Genomic DNA, 18491 nt, shown 5'->3' with positions numbered 1-18491 from the left:
AACTGTATAAAAATGAATGACTACTTTTTAAAAATACTTCCAGTATTTCCATATTTTCATATATTGTCTTGTTCCCAATAAAAATTAATCTTCAGTTTGTCTGTTTCATTTCAATGACATAACACTTCTGAGAAATAAGGTAACTTAAAATCAAAGATCATTTTCAGCTCTTTGCATCTTATTCTTCTCAGGATTTTGCTTTCTACATAACAAAATCTCCAGATGTAAAATGTTGTAGACCGGCATGAGGATCATATGTAATGTGTAGAAAATACTTTTTTATAAATTTTAAATAAAATCTATGACTAAGTGGATATAGAATACAAGGTGTTTTGATAACTTTTCTGTTGAACATGCTTTAAGGGTGCTTAAATTTGAAATGTCCAGAACTAGTGGTAAAATAGTACCCTAACCTGCAGGTTTTTGACCTGTAGTAAATTCCATTGGAGATTATGAAATTGAGTAGTTTGGTTTTTTTTACATATTGTTCAATTTAATACTTTTATTGTTCCCGTTTTAGTGATGGGTATGTCAGAGTAATTGGATTTTCAAGTTTTTCATCAAAACCTTTTCATTAGAGGTTCTTGATTTACGGCTTGGTTTGGGAGGTGTATGGGGAGACCATCTAATTCATGATTATCTGGCTCATATAGGACACAAAAGATAGGAATAAGTCTTTCCCCTTCAACTTAGGTCATTCACCAAATACGAATGAGAAGTGATTGGCTGTAACTTTAATTCATTTTCTCTGCTTCCTCTACAGTGCTCTTAGGGACTTTCGCAGGAGTATCTTAAAAATGCATGGTGATTTCTGACTTCCTCCTGTGTCAGAAAAGACACACTTGCAGTATCAAATAACACAGATGGGAAAGTTTTATTAATACTTTTATTTACGAATAAGGCAATCTTTGTTCTGCTTTGGATCTAAAGAGACTAATGGTACTAGTTCCCCATCACAATGTTCTTTTAGGTTAAAAATTCCTTCATAGTTTCACTTGCATTTTGCTAGCAATAGTTCCATACTCCTCAAATAACTCAGGTGTGAACCATTGTAGTGGGAAAAAAAAAACAAAACGCACACAAAAGACAACCTCCCTACCCTCCCAAAAACCACAGCGGGCCTCCACTAGTGTTTGTATAGCACTCCTTGATGAGGGTCATATTTTGAAAAGGAGAGAATATTTGGGCAGGATGGGGATTAAATTTTAAATATCTAGAACTTTAACTGTAGCTGATTTTTTTCCCCGTTTGGGAATCTATTAGTGCACAAATTGTTCACAAGACTAGTCATTTAAGATCTAGATACTGTAAGAGTGCAGTCATCTGAAGTCATGTGTTTCAATACATAGTTAGTAATATTTACTGTATGCAGCTGTTTGTACCCTGAGGAAGCGATGTTATTAAATTAAATAATCCAATTAACTCATATAATCCTGATTCTATAGCTGCACAGGATGGTGGTAGTTTTGGTTGCAAATCCAGAAGTCCTCATTTATCACACAGATTTGGAAATCTCCTAAGCTGCAACGTATTAAAGAAAAAATAACATTAAAAGATTAAAAGACACTGACTACAGTTACAAAGTATTATTTCCTTATTTTTGTAATTGCTGTAGGTGAGTAATTCATTGTGATAGTCAGAGAAGGATGCAAGTCTCCTTACTGTTCTGTAAGGGTTCTGTTGACTACAGGGAAGAGCTTTCCCTCCCTATGCCTTTTTTTTTCCCCGGTTTTGTTTCCCTGGTGGTTTGTAAAGCAGAATGAGGAGTTTGCCTTGTATTCCCATACAGACAAACAAAGTAAATGCAAAAACAATTCCTATTAGCTTAGGTTGGACAACTATTATGAAGTAGGCATTTACAATTTGATTTGTTCCTCTAATCTGTTTAGTGTTTTCTTTTTTTTGTATGGTAAGGTAGGTTGATGTGTGTTGTTCTTAGTTTCTATTGTACTCTTAAGTTTCAGGAGATTGTGGTTAAGTTTTGTTGTTGCTGTTGTTCTTAGTGTTTTGTGTCTCCTGGGCTAGACAGAATTCTTGTATGTGTGTTTGTGGGGTGGTTGGGATGATAGGGTTGTTTCTGGCAGACCCTGCTATTCCAAGCATTTGCTCTGTGGCCACTTACTGATCCAGGAACTAGGATCAAGCTGACCCCTCTTGGTCCTGTCCAGTGAAGTTTAGGAAAAAAGGGAGAAGGAGCGCTTAAAGCTGAATGGTGCTCCAGTCTGTCTTCTCTTGATTTTCTTTAACTTCTGACATTTATAGTAGGACATAAGACTTCATGGGGCAGTGTTCCCATGCCTTTCTGTTCAGAGGGGCTTTTTTCTTGCAATACCTTATAACATTGATACAGTATCACATATTATTAGTGTTCTATTTTGCCCAGCCCTACTGTGTAGATCACATTACCCTTTGTAATCAGCAAATATCTTTTCCAAGTTCCTTGATTATGTTTTCATGAGGTATGCTCTTTTTTTTTTTTTGAAATAGACTACTGCTTTTTTTTTTTTTTTCTTAGAGATTACAAGGATATCTGTTTTAAAGATGTTAGTTGTTCTCTTGATTGTAGTAAGGATATCAAGGTTCATTGGAAATGTGGACAACGGGAATTAAACCCAAATCATCTCTTTATGTAACTAGATTTCTCAGAAGGTGTACATGGTATTTTCTAAAACAAGCATGATATTGAAATCTGTTTTAAAAACGTTAAAGATTTAAAGCCATATTTAATATAGGAAGTTCTGTAAATTTGGTACCTTGCATTATAGCAGACTCCTCTGCACTTCTGAGAACTAACTTATCGTTGCAATAGCCATTTTAAGAACAGCAACAAAAGACTTGAATTTTCCTTGTGAAATAAGGACAAGTGTACTCAGTCCTGCTTTTATTGAATGGCTGTTCATCACAACTGTAAGAAAAATGAATGTGTTATGAGTGCAAATCTTCAAAGAATTGAGGTCTGTTCTTTAATCTAGGTTATAATATGATAAAGTTAGCCATTACACATTACAAATACTTGACTTAAATTTCTGTAAGCCCGAGTTTTCTACAAGTGCATGAGTTAGCCAGGTAGATGAATGTATTTATGTAATGAGGATTAAGAGTACTAAGGAACTCTGTTTCCTAGAAATATTTTTTTTTCACTTTCTCATCCACTTTAGCCTTAGGTGAGTAAATAAGCTGTTTTGACTGAAAGCTATTAAGTTTAATACAGAACTCCAGAATCCCACGCTGTTCCGTGAAATATAAAAATGATTCTCTGTATGAAGGTTGTATGTAATATGCAGTATAGTTCTAAATAACTTAAATTTCAATTAAAGATATTGTGATATTCAGTATGCTGTGGAGAAGGAAGATTAAGAACAAAATACTTTGTTATGAACTTGGTTTTGAAATGTATTTGTTACATGGTATTAAAAAAAAAAAAAGTGTCCAGGTTGCACATCTAGTAAAACAGATTTGTTTCTTGATGTGAATTTGGCATCATTTGCACATATATATATATGTACACACACATATATGTATATAAATAAGTATGCCTATATAAATATGTATATAGGAAAAGCAAATGCCTGCATATCTGTAACTCAGAACAGTAATTGTATTGTCTGAGTCTATTTGTTCTGATTGGATATAATCAGATTTTGTTTGAGTAGTGGGAAATTTGGTCCAGGCTGGAGATTTGGTCCAAGAATAGTTATTAGTGTACGTTACATTATGATCTGACACTTATTTTCAGTCCTGCCACATATAAGGAAGGTACTGAGACTTTATTACATATGAGAGATTTTAATATCATCTTAGTGTTATTGAGAGATTCTGACCTACAATTGAAAACTGCTTTAAAAACATACATGGTGAACAGATAGTCTGTAATGCAGAGCATAGAATTATTTTCCATTCATTTTTCATTTGCTAATTTTTGTTATCTAACTAAAGTCAGTTCTCTAAGCTCCCTTTATAATTACTTAAGAGGAAGAGAGAAGTATGTGTGTTTCTCCTTGAATGGAGGTTTAGGAGAAGTGCGGTGTAGTTTGTGTGTTTTCTCTACTCTCTGGTTAATATAACTTATAGCTAGAGCTCTAAATTACTTTTTCTTACTGGAAAACCTCTTCCAGTGACTGTAACTTTTCCAAGGTACTGAGGATTAATACTAAGCAGTTATAATTGGTTTAGCCTATTTTTAGCGTGTTTTTAGGTGAAGAGTATAAATTGTATTTTCACGACATATAAACATAAAAGTTGTATGTATTGTTTCACATAGTTAACTAAATTATTGCCTCACAAATGTATTTCAAGCCTTCAAATATACTAAAGACTTTCAAATAATATTTTTATACAATTTCATGTTTAAAATGATGACGTTTTTTAAGATTTGAATTAACTATTTATCTGTACATGCCTTACTTAGTACTTAGAATTATTCAAGAGTTATGTTGGGTTCTCAGTCAAGCTGTTCATCTGAGGAAGATCACTCACTGGGGGCCTGAAGCTTATTTTTATTTTGTTTAAGTGATAAATGAGCTTTTGACAGTTGTAATCTCTTCCTTGAGTACAGAGAACATTATAAGCAATGAAGCCAGTATCTTTCTTCCGGGAAAAAGAATTAAGGTATCATCGCATGAAAGGGTTGCAACCAAATTTTGAAAATCAGAGGTGCTTGTTTGTATATTCAGAATTATACTCTTTTCCACCGTGGAACAAAAACTATTACAGTGGGGGAAAAAAAATGCAGACTACTTTGTGTGCCAGAGATGGACTTGTATATGTATATTAGGTGGATCAGTAGATAAATGCATGTTTAAGGTTGAATATGTATTAACTGAATCAAAAATAGCATATTTTTCTAAAGCACAAGTAGACAAGTTTTTAAACTCACATAAAATTACTCCTTTTCATTTTTAAGCTGCCAGCTAATAAAGATGCCTTCCGAAAGACATGGAACCCTAAGTATACGCTACGCAGTCATTTCGATGGAGTGCGGGCATTAGCTTTTCATCCTGTAGAGCCTGTGCTGGTTACAGCCTCTGAGGACCATACTCTAAAACTTTGGAATTTGCAGAAAACAGTTCCTGCCAAAAAGCAAGTATATGGGTTTTCATAAAGCATCAGTCATGTTTTAAAAGCCTTTGAAACTGATTAAACTCTTAAACATCTTCAAAGTTTTTCAGTAGAGATTTCATTTAATGTAATTACTTCTCTTCTTCTTTCAGGAGTGCCTCTTTAGATGTAGAACCCATCTACACATTTAGGGCCCACATGTAAGTGTTTGACAGAGTTACTCTTTGATAAATGTTATCTCCTGGATTCGTAATACTTTTCACCTTAAAGGCTACAAATGTATTATATTTTTACATCAGATAGACAGAAGTATGCTCTATAAAACAAGGCTAATACTGAGCCCGTGTCATGACTTGCAGAGTCCATGATAAACCAAAAAAGGCAGGAAGGAGCAAATGTAGTTAGTTGCAAGGGGAAGAAGACATTGTAGAAGACAATGAAATTGCCTGAGTAATGTGTATGTCTTGGACTGTATTTTTTTTTAATATGTAAAGAAGTTACATAAAGTAGACTTCCATAGTCTAACATAGTAGTCCTCAGACACAGGTCTGAGAAATGAAAAGTACACTTGCAAACATTAGGACCAAAAAAAAAGAATCGGCTAAACATGGAGTTCAGCTTTGTTCCTCACTCTTTTGAGTATGTTGGTGGATCTAGTCAATAATCTGTTTTTACCACCTTCAAATCCATAATTCTGGTTTGTTCATCTGCACATAAACAACCTGAGCATGGCCTGTCATGAGCCATCTAATCGGGGGGTGTTGTTTTACAAGACAGTTAAACCTTGATGTAGTGATGTGACCAGAGTTGCTGCTTTCTTTGAGCTACGGGTTGTGCTTGTCTAGTATCACAGCAAACAGATTCCAGAAGTCAAACCAGCAGTAGTCTAATCTTGACCAAAAAGTGCTCCTAGAATTATCTTTATGAACCAGTTTACTGGAACGTAGATTTCTGTCTGAGAAAGTGAATAGTTTTGGTGGCAGGGGGCTGGAACCAACTCTGTCAGCACAAGTAGTTGCTAGATTGGCATGGATGCTCTGTAAAAACTCATGCTTCACAGATGTAGTTTCTGTTGAAATAAGACTGTATTCCTCGAATTGGTTAAGTTTTTGATAGTTTAGTTAATTTGTTATATATACTTCAATATTTTAATACAGGTTTGTATAATTTGTTCAGACTTATATATGTTCTAACAACTGTTTCTTTGGAATTAACATTTTTTTTCTGTAACTAGTTAGTCCAATCTACTATGGGGCTTTTTGTTTGTTTTGTTCTATTCTTAAAGAGCAAAATTTTAACCTTTATACTGTTGGCAGTATCAGTAAACTTTTTGTTCTGTCTCCCAATAGTGGACCTGTATTGTCATTGGCAATTAGTTCTAATGGAGAACAGTGTTTCAGTGGTGGTATTGATGCAACCATCCAGTGGTGGAACATGCCTAGCCCTAATGTTGACCCATATGATACCTATGGTAAGTACCTTTTAAAAGGTAAACAACTGATAACCATTGTCTTGAACATTAATTTTCTGCCTGACAATAATCTGTTTTCTAAAGCTTTTGTGAAATGTGAATGCCATTTATTAACTAAATTTTGTTTTTCAGCTTTTTTTTTGTGTGTGGTAAATGCTTGATATTTCACTTGCATTGGTGACATACTTTGTAGAATGGTAGCAGAGAGACTGCCATTTTCTGAGGTCTAAGTAATAAAGAAGAAATCAGTTACATCTGTTATTTTTTAAGGAGTGTGCTTTACTACTTTGCAGCAAAATTCCAGACTTTGGAGTGATTTTTTATTCTGATAGGAAATTCTCAGAAAACTAAGATTAGTTATAACTGTTGAGAAAATATGGTTGTGTTTCTTTATTCCACATCAGAGGTCATCTTGTTTTGACATTCGGGTACCTTGAGGGCTTTAAAGCATTCCCCTGTGTCAGGGGAATGTCCCGTGTCCCCACTTTTTTTTTTTTTAATATTACAGCAAAGTCATCAGTGTTTAAAGAACTCAGGAAGGTGGGAAGTTGATTTTGTAAGGTTCTTTTGCATCTTATACAAAGAAAAGGCTGCAACCAAGAATCCTTAAGATGGTAAATTTAAAGATGGTAAATGAAAGAAGTCAGCCCCTCTGAGAGGTTCTGGTAACAGGTGTGCATCATTTTGGAAAAATAGTTTGCAGAAGTTGTGAAAAATGACCTACCGTTTAATATTCTAGCTGCTATTTTAAGAATAAAATTAAGAACAAAATAAAACCTATTTTGATTGTTTTTTTTTTTTTATTCCCTTGTCTTGATAAATAATAATGGTCATTCTTACTTTGCTTCTTATAGCCACCCTAGGGAAGGACTGTTTCTTTTTTACTTTAAGTGATTTAATTTCAGTTATGGGTTGTATATGTTTATATGTAATTTCAACAAATGACTGAAGGAGTTCTTAGGCTACAGATATGATTTGCTGATAGCAAGCTATTTAAATGTTAAAATCTCAGTTTAATAGCTAGCTGCATGAATACGTTCAAAATTTCTCAAACTATTCTGCTGAATAGTGGGGCAATGTTATTAATTGCACTGATTATTGAATGCACTGTAGTGGACCATTTTGTTTGTGAATCTAATCTATTTGCGTTCTAGAAAACTACTTGAATAAATCAAGTGCGAAAGCACCTGTCTTGAATTTAGTTTTTTATATGCATTCCAGTTTGTTCAGAATTCATGCCTGCACTGAATGTTTGGCACTTATTTAGATTTTCCTCTTACTGATACTTACAGAATAGGTATATGATTACAACCAACAGATCTGTTAGATCACAGATTTATAGAATAAGTTAATTAATCTTTTACTATATGGGATATTTGTGGAATTTGATTTACTTTGAGGTACAAGAAATATTTAATTCCTAAACTTTTGTTTTTCCAGAGCCAAACGTTCTAGCTGGCACATTACTCGCTCACACAGATGCAGTCTGGGGTCTCGCTTACAGCGGTGTAAAGAATCACTTACTATCTTGTTCAGCAGATGGCACTATTAGATTATGGAACCCACCAGAAAAAATTCCCTGTATTTGCACTTACAATGGAGAGAAAGGTAAGGGTTTTTTTTGTTTTGTTTTTTCAGTGAAATTTTGGTTTTGATAATCTGTCATGAGACAGTTTATGATATGTCTAGGCTTGTCTCTATTTTTCAACACTAGATAACAGGACTAACGGGAAAAGATCTTCTCATAAGATAATCCTGGTGGTGCAGCACTGCTGTAAAGGGAATGTTTTCTACGTTATTGTATGAGTGTAGAACAAACTTAAAAATTCTTCAGAGTTTAAACATTAAGTGTTTCTTTCTAAAGACAATTCTTTCACTTTCTAGAGCATGGAATACCTACGTCAGTTGACTTTATAGGTTGTGATCCTGCACATATGGTGGCATCTTTTAACACTGGCAGCACAGTCATCTATGATTTAGAAACATCCCAGTCAGTGGTAATGCTTTCATCGCAAATAGAATCTGGTAAGTAAAGCTCTTTTCTATTAAATATCCATCTTGAATGAGGTACCTTTATCCAAGTTTTACTACATGTCAAACCAAAGCTTATGCACCTTACCTGCATTATGTCATTTGATGTCTTAAGTTGGCTAGATATGTAAAAATGTTTGGAACTAACGCAGTTGAAATGGTGGTTGATTGTGGGTTAGGAGGATTTGAAAGTGGTTAGAGATAGCAAAAGCAATGTTTTTTGATCTTTAAGTTAGGCTTTCTCTCGATTTAGTTGTCTGAATTGTTTAGTAAAACTGTTTAGTTTTCATCATACAGCTTTGATATGGAAGATCATAAGGAAGAAGTGAATTAAGCAGAAGATTAGTTCAGTGTAGAGTCTGTACAGGTTGTACTTAAAGCCTCTCTCCTGTGGAACATTAAATATTAGAAATTCTGTTGCTGCAAATAACATGCTACAAAGACATAACTCGTCATTGAGAATCATATATAGCTGTTGACAGTCTAAATAGAGGGTCTTTATTCCAGACTTAATTTTCTTCAACCTATGAGAGTGTTTTGTAAAGAAAACCTCCAGTTTCTGGTCATTCTTGTCTTTGAAGTGAAATCTAAAAGAATATTGCAAGGGGAGTATGTGCTTCTCCTATCCAATTAGTCCAGTTCAGTTACTTAATACTGTAAGTGTAATTACTAACTTGTATAAAGACTTCGACAGAGGTTACAGAACTGTGCAGAAGCTATATAATAGATAGCTTGTGCAAAACTGACACAGAGTGAGAAACAACATGAAAACTTGGAGAAATTCTTTTCCTAGCTTGAAGAGAAACTCTTAAATATAATTAAAAGAAAAAAAAAAAGAGGGAAACAGTCCTTAAAGCACTGGCATATCAAAATACAGAAAGTGCTTTCTAAAAAGTATTCTAAATTCTTAAAGAGATTCTGAACTGTTCAGTGTTTCTTTAATCTCAAATATGTAAAGATATCTGACAATCTGGTAGGTTAGGCTGACTTCGGTTATTTGGATTCTTTCTTTTTGTTTTCAAGGTAAATCTTTTTTCATGTGGAGCTATGATAGGTGTCTCCTAAAAATACATTATAATTTGTTTGCTTCTGCTTAGTTAGCGTTGCCCTGGTTTGGGTTTGCTTTCTTCTGTTTGCCATCTCTCAAGGATCTTTCATGTGTATGAACTAGTTGTACAGCTTTAACCTTAAAAAACATTGGCTTAGCATATACTTGGCTTAGTCAATCTCTTGTAAAGCAAGAAGTTGTTATTCATTGATATTTATTGATGTTGTTCCAAATGTGTTATTTATATAATATTAGCTAATACAGTGTGCTAAAGTGTAATGCTAAAATACTCTAGTTTTAGCTTTTTTTCTTTAAGGCAGATGGATATGCTTGTGCTTGTTTTTGTTTCCAGGTGTACAATCAAGTAATCATATTAACAAGGTTGTAAGTCATCCCACACTTCCTGTAACTATTACAGCTCATGAAGATAGACACATCAAATTTTTTGACAACAAAACGGGTAAGTGTAAAGAGAACCTCTGGGACATTTACTGGACTAAAATTTAAAATTTAGGTTATTGCTTGCCCAGTTTTGATCATCATTGTCATTGCTACCAATGAAGATGTTAGATAAAAGGTGTGCTTATAGTGTGAGTGCCTTTGAGAGATGTGTGTCGCTTACCCATATGCTTATGTAGTCTGTAGTTGAAACGTGATAATTTGTAATAGAATTGTAGCATTCAGATATTGGAATATAAATAAGCATGTTATTCCATATTGCATTTAATGGGAATATTATTCTTAAAAGAAGCGGTACTTCACAGGAAATTCACTTGTTTATTTTGCTTTTAGGTAAAATGATCCATTCTATGGTTGCTCACTTGGATGCTGTCACAAGTCTAGCTGTAGATCCTAATGGAATCTATTTAATGTCTGGAAGTAAGGGTCTTTTAATACTCTGTTCTATGGATTTTTCATTTATGCTCTGGATTTTTTATTTATGATGCATTTAACTGTCTGACAAAAATCTAACATAGTCTTTTTTCCTTTTTTCTTTTTTTTTTTTCCCCAAATAGGCCATGATTGTTCCATTAGATTATGGAATTTGGACAGCAAGACATGTGTGCAAGAAATAACAGCTCATAGGAAAAAGCTGGATGAATCAATTTATGATGTAGCATTTCATCCATCAAAAGCATATATTGCCAGTGCAGGAGCTGATGCCCTTGCCAAAGTATTTGTGTGACACAGCAGAACAAACCTGCATCATAACAGCAGGTCTGTTTGGACAAAAAAGAGGGAATGCATCACTGCCATCAATAAGGTTACCAATAAGACACTACATCTGATCTGCCTGGGTGAAGGCTCTTAAGTGGGGCAGGTATAAGTTGGTGAAAAGTCACCACATCTTGAACAATGTCAGGCTCATTCATTTAACTGTAATTACTGTATTGGGGGGGGCGGGGAGAAGTAAAAAAAAAAAAAAAAAAAAAAAAGAATAAAAAGAAAACCAGTATTTGTAGCCTTGACTGGATATGAACTGAGCGTATGTCTGTTCTTTAGGTGTCTTTAAGCAAACGTGGAGTCTGATCTTACAAAAGACTTTTATTTTGGACTCTGTGTGCTGCCTTAGGGTTAGGAATGTGGTGCTCTTGTGGGGGGAAGTGAGCTCCAAGAGTAGCTTTCTTTTCATCTCTTAGTAATCTTCTGTTTATCAGTTGAATGCCACAGATTCCCCTTCTAAACTTTTATTTTGCTTTAAAGAAAAGGAAATTTAACTTAAAATATTTTAGCATTAGTTGCACAAAATGTTTGGATAAAATTCTAGTTTTTATAAGTCTTTTTATATATTTAGCCTGTCACAACAGTGCTCAAGATTGTATTGATAATGTTTTTCTGCATTATAGAACCCTAAAACACAGAGATCTCACTGACCCGCTGCTGTGTAACCACACTCTTCCCTTCTTTTGCCTAATACAGCTCAGCTAAGTCCTTGCATAAGGATGCTAATTCTTCATCATCGCATAACTGTCTTCATAAATAAAGGACTGTAAAATGTGTTTAAATGAAACACAGAGGGGTTAACACCCCCCAATGAACTCTTAAAAAAAAAAAAAATTAATCTTGGCATCCTATCACTATGTGATATTTTGTACATCTTACTGTATTTACGAGTTTATTTATCAAGGATTACCCATCTTGCTAATGGCCTATTGTTATTTATTTCACTTTTTGTTGGTCTTTATAGCCTTTTATGTAGTGTGTTAAAGGGCCCTGTATATCTATTATGGCACTCTTTGAACAGTCTAAAATAGATGAGAAAATGGGACATTTCATAATTCTAAAGTTGCAAACAAAGATTTTTTTTCCTCTGGTTAAGTACCTGGAGTGGAGTTGATTCCAAAAAAACAATCTTGTTTCAGAACTTTTGGAGTGAAAGATATTTTTATTTGCGTTTCGAATAGAATACGAAAGTAGTTGATTCAAGATTCATAAATCTGCTGTGTTTTGACTAGTTATTCCCTGCTTTTATTTTCTTTTCAGACGTGCTTCAGTTTATGGTGTAACTAAAGATTTTGTTTGTGTAATGCATGATTAATACAATAAAGTATTTTTTCTAGTCTTCCACAGAACTTTTCTGATCAGTTTGCGAGTTTTGATGAGTTTTGTAAGGTTTCTGTTTTACAAACTATGAATCAGCAAATTTTTAAGATTGTACCACATAGCAGAAGTACAGCTGTTGAAAAATAATGTATATAAAATGCATATAATAAATATTAAATGGTGTACCTGTATGTTACTGTTGGCTACATTATTTTGTGTTGCACAGTTTGAAAGTGTCATTCTACAAGTTACTAAATTAGGTCTAAATTTTTGCAAAATGATCATTTGTTTATTATGCTTATAAGCTGCTCTGCTTTTCAAAAGTTGTAATAGTTGTCTCGATGTCAACATCTGTTTCAAGCAGCAGCACCCACATATAAGAACATGTTTCCACAGTATTTTTAAAGCTTTTTTACAAGAACAAATTGAAAAATTACTAATGTATTTTTAGAGCCCTTAGTCAAAAGCAGTATGCTTATTTTATATCTCTGTATATGAAGTGATCTTAAGTGATTTAGGAGCCAGGAAAGCACTCTGGTTTTATTTCCAACTGCAGTGGCACCACTGTGTTGAATGTAAAAGCAAAACCCTCACTGTTTTTTTCAATGCTTACAATTTGTCCCTATGTCAAATGTTATCTATTATCCTTCGTCCACTTCTTTTCAAGTCCTCCAATAAAGATGATGTGCAAAAGGGCAGTTATCTTTAAAAGGCTGAGCAACAGGTCAGTGTTTAGCAACTCTGCAATGAGTCACTTCCCTGGAAGTATATCGGCAGAAAGAGAATACCGCAATATGAATCTTAGATTTTCAAGCAAAAATAGTACATTTAGGTATAAATTACATTTAGCTGGAACATGTTCCTATAAGTGGTTCTTACTGTATTGTTCCATGTAAGTTTCAAGTTCAGGAGTATCTCATGCCATCTCATGTCAAGCAAATTAGATTTAAAAAAGGAAAAAAAGGTGCCCATGTTAGCCAGAATACTATAGTTATATTCTAAAATTAATTTTGTTTTAGTAGTAATGTTATATTGTTTAAAATGTGCTACAGTAAATACTAATTGTATAGGAATTGGATAATATTGTCCTTTATCATGAAGATTTGAGGTGAGGCCTTTCAATAACTGCTTGTAGGACACTAAGACTTTACTTTTAATAGTGACATTCAGCTGATTTGCACTTTTTTTCCCTTACAGTCTAAAGCATTCAACTAATCAACAGACAAGAGAGTATTTGAATTTTATTGGAAGTAATTTCATAATCGCCTTTTCTGAAGCCAAACATTGTTTCTGGCAGCTTTTCCAGACTGCTGCATTTTAATGCTTAAATGAAATGTGATTGTTTAATAAACATTGCCATGCATAACATTTACTTTTTTGAGTTGTATTAAAATTGAAATGGTAAAAACAAATATTTGCTTATTTTCCTTAATTGAAACCTGAATCATCTTAGCTCACTAATGCACAGTAGATCAAATGCTGTAGAGTGTCTTCATTTATTGAATATTGGCAATAATCTCTAATGTAGTCTAGGTTTATTTACTGTGAGGTATAACAGTATAAAACCTTTATTTGTTGGGTTTTGTTGGTTTTTTTAGAACAGAAGAGCTGTAGTGCTGGTGATGGAAAAACTGATAGTGCTGAAATAAATATTTCCATTTAGGAAAAACACCTCCGCTTCTCTGAAAGGATTCCTTCTCTTTTGCAAGTGAGACCCAAAGGGATTCACACACAAAAACTTGATTGAAAGATATCTGAGCGTGTTTAACAATATATTGAACATTTTGGGGTATGGTTGATATAACAGTCTTCCTCTCTTCATCTTGTGGAAAAATATTGTAGGAACTGTTTTAAGCAGTAAGTTTCCTGCAGTCCAGCATCTTGGCTATATAAAGTAAGCATGAAATACATATGAAAAAGTGCAAGGAGTCCTGGTCAAGAACCTTCCCTAATTTGGAAATCCTAATAAAAGTATTTATTTTACCAGGACATAATTGATTGAAGGTTTTTTTTTGTTTTGTTTTGTTTTGTTTTTTCTTCTAGTGGTCCTCTGCAGGCTTGAGGACACATTGTCACAGACTTCATCTCTCTCCCTTTGCATGTTAATTATTTGAACACTGATAGCCATCTGTCCTGGCATGTTCTTACATGCTTCTGTAGCACTTCTACTCTCAACTTGGGGGCAAGCTTCTTGGTCTCACAGTGCTGATAACTACTCTTCCGTTCTTCTAGCTATCACTTTAAATAAAAGGTGTCTCAGACAAATGCTTCCCACATGCACAATTGCTGTTTTTGTAGGGAGATTGAGAGCTTAGGGATATGGTTTAGTGGGGACTGTTAGCGTTAGGTCAAAGGTTGGACTCGATGATCTTGAGGTCTCTTCCAACCTAGAAATTCTGTGTAATTCTGTGAGATTAAATACTTTAGCCTGCCTAAATCCTGCTAGGAAAATGACTTAAAACCTCTCCAAGTTAAGATGTATAATATGATGTATAATATGAAAGCACAGCTGACTTTTACCTTTTAATTGTCTGCTTTAGTTTAATCATAATCTTTGTATTTATGTGTTTTTAATTAACTTTTTTAAAACAAAACTAGAACAGCCTGGAGTTGTTTTCAGATGTTACAACTGAGGTGAGCATGAATGACCCAGGAGGTCACACCTCCTGTTCCAGCTGATGCAGTCTAATTTGCCTAAAGTAGTGTCCCCTGCCTCTGTCTGGGAGCAGTGCTCGGGCATTTGATCTGGCACAAAATTCTTGTTTTGTACGTAGTGTGCTGCAACAGCCACCCCAGTGCTCATTGGAGTACAATCTTCAGCTGCTGCTCTTGCCCTGCAGTTGTCGGAGAGGGTTGGAGTAGGGTTTACAACTCCCCTTCTCAGCCACTTGTACGTGACGAAATAGGCGAGTGCGTTACAGCAGCGGCCTGGCAGCCGCGAGCCCCAAGCCGGGCCCAGGACGCGGGGCAGAGCGGCCACGCGCCCCGGCCCAGCGGCACTGCGGAGGGAAGCGCAGCCCACGTGTAAGGGCGACACCGCCCGTGCCCGGGGGCCGTCCTCAAGGGCACAGCCGCACCCGTTAGGGCGGAGGCAGCCCAGAGGCGGCTCTAACGACTCCCGAGCGAGGACCGGGACGCGGGGGACCAGCGGCGAGCTGTGAGTAGTCCCGGCGGGAGGGCCGCTGCTCTCCCTGCCCGTGGCCGTCGCGGGGCGGCTGAAGGCGCGGGGGAGAAGGGCTGGTGGCGCTGGTCGGCGCTGGTCCCGGACCCCCTAACGCCGTGTTTGTGCCCCTGGAGGGCAGGTGGGGACGGTAACGTTTGTGTGGATGTACCAGGGACCCCATATTGCGCCTGGGAGCTGAGGGGACGTTGGTGATGGGTGGCCCAGGCGGCCATTTTCCCTCCCTGATGGCGGCTGGCCCAGGCGGCCATTTTCTCTCACGAACAGTGGCTGGCCAAGGGGACCGCATGCCATGGGCAGCTTTCTAATGGCTGGCCTGTTTTCTTCTTGTTTTAAAGCCTTTTTTTTTTTTTTTTTTTTTTTTTTTTTTTTTTTTTTCTCCCCTACGTTCATTTATGTGTCTTTCCTCCAGTTTTTATTTTGTACCTCAAAATGGGTGGATTTGCTGGTGTCCAGTGCTTTTTAGTGAAAGCGTAGTTGTGTTTTGCTTTTCCCTTTTTCCAAAGAGAACGGTTTTCTGAGGAAAAAGCTTCTCACTTGACTAGGGACATCTTGTATCTATGCTTACATTGAAGTGGGAATACAAAGCTCTTTCGTCTTGCAGAAGTCACATCTTGCCTCCCTGAAATCTCAGCAGGGAGCAAACAAAAACCTGTCCCACCCTGTTGGGAAATACACGTGGCAGCAGGGGGCCGTGGCTGCCAGCCCTGGCACAGGCTGTGGGTCAGCTGGGGTGAGCATTGGGCCCCTGCGAGAAGCAGCAGTGGGTCGAGAAGCAGCAGTGGGTCGCTGCGATCGCTGTCAGCAGGAGCTCAAATGTTGGTGCAGGTGTTAAGAGCGCAGTCAGCTCCCTGCAGAAGTCCCAGCACGCTGAGGTCTGTGTCGTCACTCAGCTTCGTGTGCCTCGTGCTCTTGTTGGAGTGATCTGGAGCCAAAGGTTTCTCCTGGATTGTCTTACCTGGAGTTTTTTTGTGTTACTAGGAAATAACATTGTGTCTTATGTGACAGGAAATCCTGTCAAATATTTTTCAATACCACTTCATTACTGGGGTAATTGTTTGTGAAACAGGAGCTGGATTTTATTTTCTTGATTTAGCACTTTGACTATTTTGCCATTGATAAGCAGGTGACTGATTCTGCCAGCCTGAATAAATGTAGTTTTCTAGTAAGATGCTTTGGCTGACAGTAGCTGCACAGAAGAATTTCTAGGCCAGAAGTAGTTTCTGCGATCTCAGTGGTCTACCAAATATCTGATTGTTCCGATGGTTTATATGCACTCCAGTCTCTCTGAGTTGTGTTTGTTTGTTTTTTTTTTTTTCCAGTTATTCTTGCTCAAAGAGGCAATTGGTTGTTTTATTTTAATTGTTTGTAGTTCTGGTCAGCATTTAGATTTGAGTAAATGAGTTCACCGGGAAGTGAAGACTTTGTTGATGTATTTGTTAGCAAAGTACTGCGCCAGAGAGTTCAGCTTTGTTTCTAGACCTGCTCCCCGTGCCAATCAAAACGCATAGCTCAACATGACAAAGTCCTGTGCTTCATTGCATCTAGAATATTTAATAGCAGAAGGCTATTGGCTCCATTTGATACTTTTCTGAACAAGTAGTATGCTGTTAAGCTACCTAAGAGCAAATATCAGGGAATTCCTGTAATTATTTATAGCAAATGTGGTGTTCATTTAAAAACAAACAAACAAAAAAAGAAAACTATTTCATGGTATAGTTTATTTGATTGGAAACTTACCAATAATTTAAAAGTAGTGTCGAATTAGTATTAAAGTATTTCTTTTTTTCTCATTTTTACTTTCCTAAACTTTGCTAGTCTTTGCTCAGTCTTTTGACTGGATGTTGTCTTTCTTTTTTTACTTGTATTCTTTGGCAGAGAATTATTTATCATAGTTGTAATCTGATCACATACACCAGGGCAGAAAAATAGTCCTTATCCCTCTGCTTATGTTCTACCATATTCTGATTGCTGTTAAGTCGTACAGGCCGTATCTGACCTCTGTGGAAGCTGGAAAAGTTTTGTTAGCATTTGCTAGTGAAAACAATTGTGCAGAATTATCATGCCTGCGTCCTAGGAATTGGCCCAGTATGAAGTTCAGCTCCAAGTTCACTGATACCCTGAGGCTGAGGCAGGAGTAGAGCCGACAGTGCCTGGCTTCCAGGAGAGTGCCCTCGAAGCAAGGTTAGGCCTGCTCGGGTGCTGCCTGCTGTTGGCTTGTAGTGAACCGACTGGCAAAAGCCTTACTGTGTCGATGTTCCCTGTCCAGGGATGGCTAGAGCTCAGCTGCCCCTGCTAGTGTTTTTTCTAGTCCTAGAAAAATAGGAAGGATACTGCAATGGAGACAGAAGAATGTAAATAAATTTTAGAGTAATAAAGGAATAAATACCCTTTAGGTAATGAAGGTGACTTATGATCAAGGATAGTTTGCTAACTGAGCTTGATTGTTTGAAAGGAAAAGAAATTTTGATCCTAATGAGATTAAATTTAAATGGGCAGTTTGCTTCAAAGCAGAGATTAAACTTCTGGATTTTATCATAGACTGCAAATTTTCAGGACCTATTCTTCCTCTAGCTGAAGCCAAAGAGAGTAAAAGAATGTGTGCTCCAGTTGACAGACACACATAACTGGAAAATACTCTTAAATTACAAACTCTTCAGTTGAAGTTTCTGTACACTTGGTGTCTATATTTGGCTGACAGTTGATCACAAGCTTTTCAGGCACGTTCTGGTTGTTTCTCAAGAAAATCATTTATGTTTCCTGTCCTAGATCCAAACCAAAGTCATTCAGTAAGATTTTCTTTGGATTGCTGTCATTAGGCTGGGGATCTAAGCCTTTAGCTTCCAGACAGTTTGTTAAAGACACAAGTTGATCTTCTTTAACAGTGTGCTCAGGCCTCCTATGGTACTTGCGTGCGACAGAGAAATTTTCTGTGATTGTTGTGGCTTTACTGCTTTCTGGAGCTAACTTACCCGTAAGCCCAATGAAAGGAAGGAAAGTATTGTGAAAACCAGAATCTCTGCATTTAAAGCAGTGACTTTGATGGAGCTCAGTAGCAACATTGAGAGTTGCCCCATTAAAAAGGTGGCCTAAAATCAAGGCATAAAATGTTGTCAGCACTTCTGTTCTACAGAACAGAGGAGATGAAAATAGAATAT

The 18491-nt window shown here is 36.4% G+C and overlaps 1 protein-coding gene across 5 annotated transcripts in view; it reads left to right on the top strand.

Moving 5' to 3' along the window:
- Positions 1 to 12343, top strand: part of STRN3 (striatin 3) — a 59649-nt gene extending 47306 nt beyond the window's left edge. For all 5 annotated transcript variants that reach the window (XM_027458559.3, XM_027458558.3, XM_027458560.3 and 2 more), the window contains 8 exons: positions 4904 to 5079; positions 5211 to 5258; positions 6408 to 6529; positions 7970 to 8137; positions 8414 to 8554; positions 9961 to 10068; positions 10401 to 10487; positions 10625 to 12343. In XM_027458559.3, the coding sequence (XP_027314360.2) occupies positions 4904 to 5079; positions 5211 to 5258; positions 6408 to 6529; positions 7970 to 8137; positions 8414 to 8554; positions 9961 to 10068; positions 10401 to 10487; positions 10625 to 10794 (1020 nt within the window). In that variant the 3' untranslated portion in view covers positions 10795 to 12343. The remainder of the gene's footprint in view (positions 1 to 4903; positions 5080 to 5210; positions 5259 to 6407; positions 6530 to 7969; positions 8138 to 8413; positions 8555 to 9960; positions 10069 to 10400; positions 10488 to 10624) is intronic.
- Positions 12344 to 18491: the final 6148 nt, after the last annotated feature.

This window comes from Anas platyrhynchos, chromosome 5 (genome assembly GCF_047663525.1).
Source record: "Anas platyrhynchos isolate ZD024472 breed Pekin duck chromosome 5, IASCAAS_PekinDuck_T2T, whole genome shotgun sequence".
Classification (NCBI taxonomy): domain Eukaryota; kingdom Metazoa; phylum Chordata; class Aves; order Anseriformes; family Anatidae; genus Anas; species Anas platyrhynchos.
Note: the sequence above shows the minus strand (reverse complement) of the source record. Positions and strands in the feature narration are given on the sequence as shown.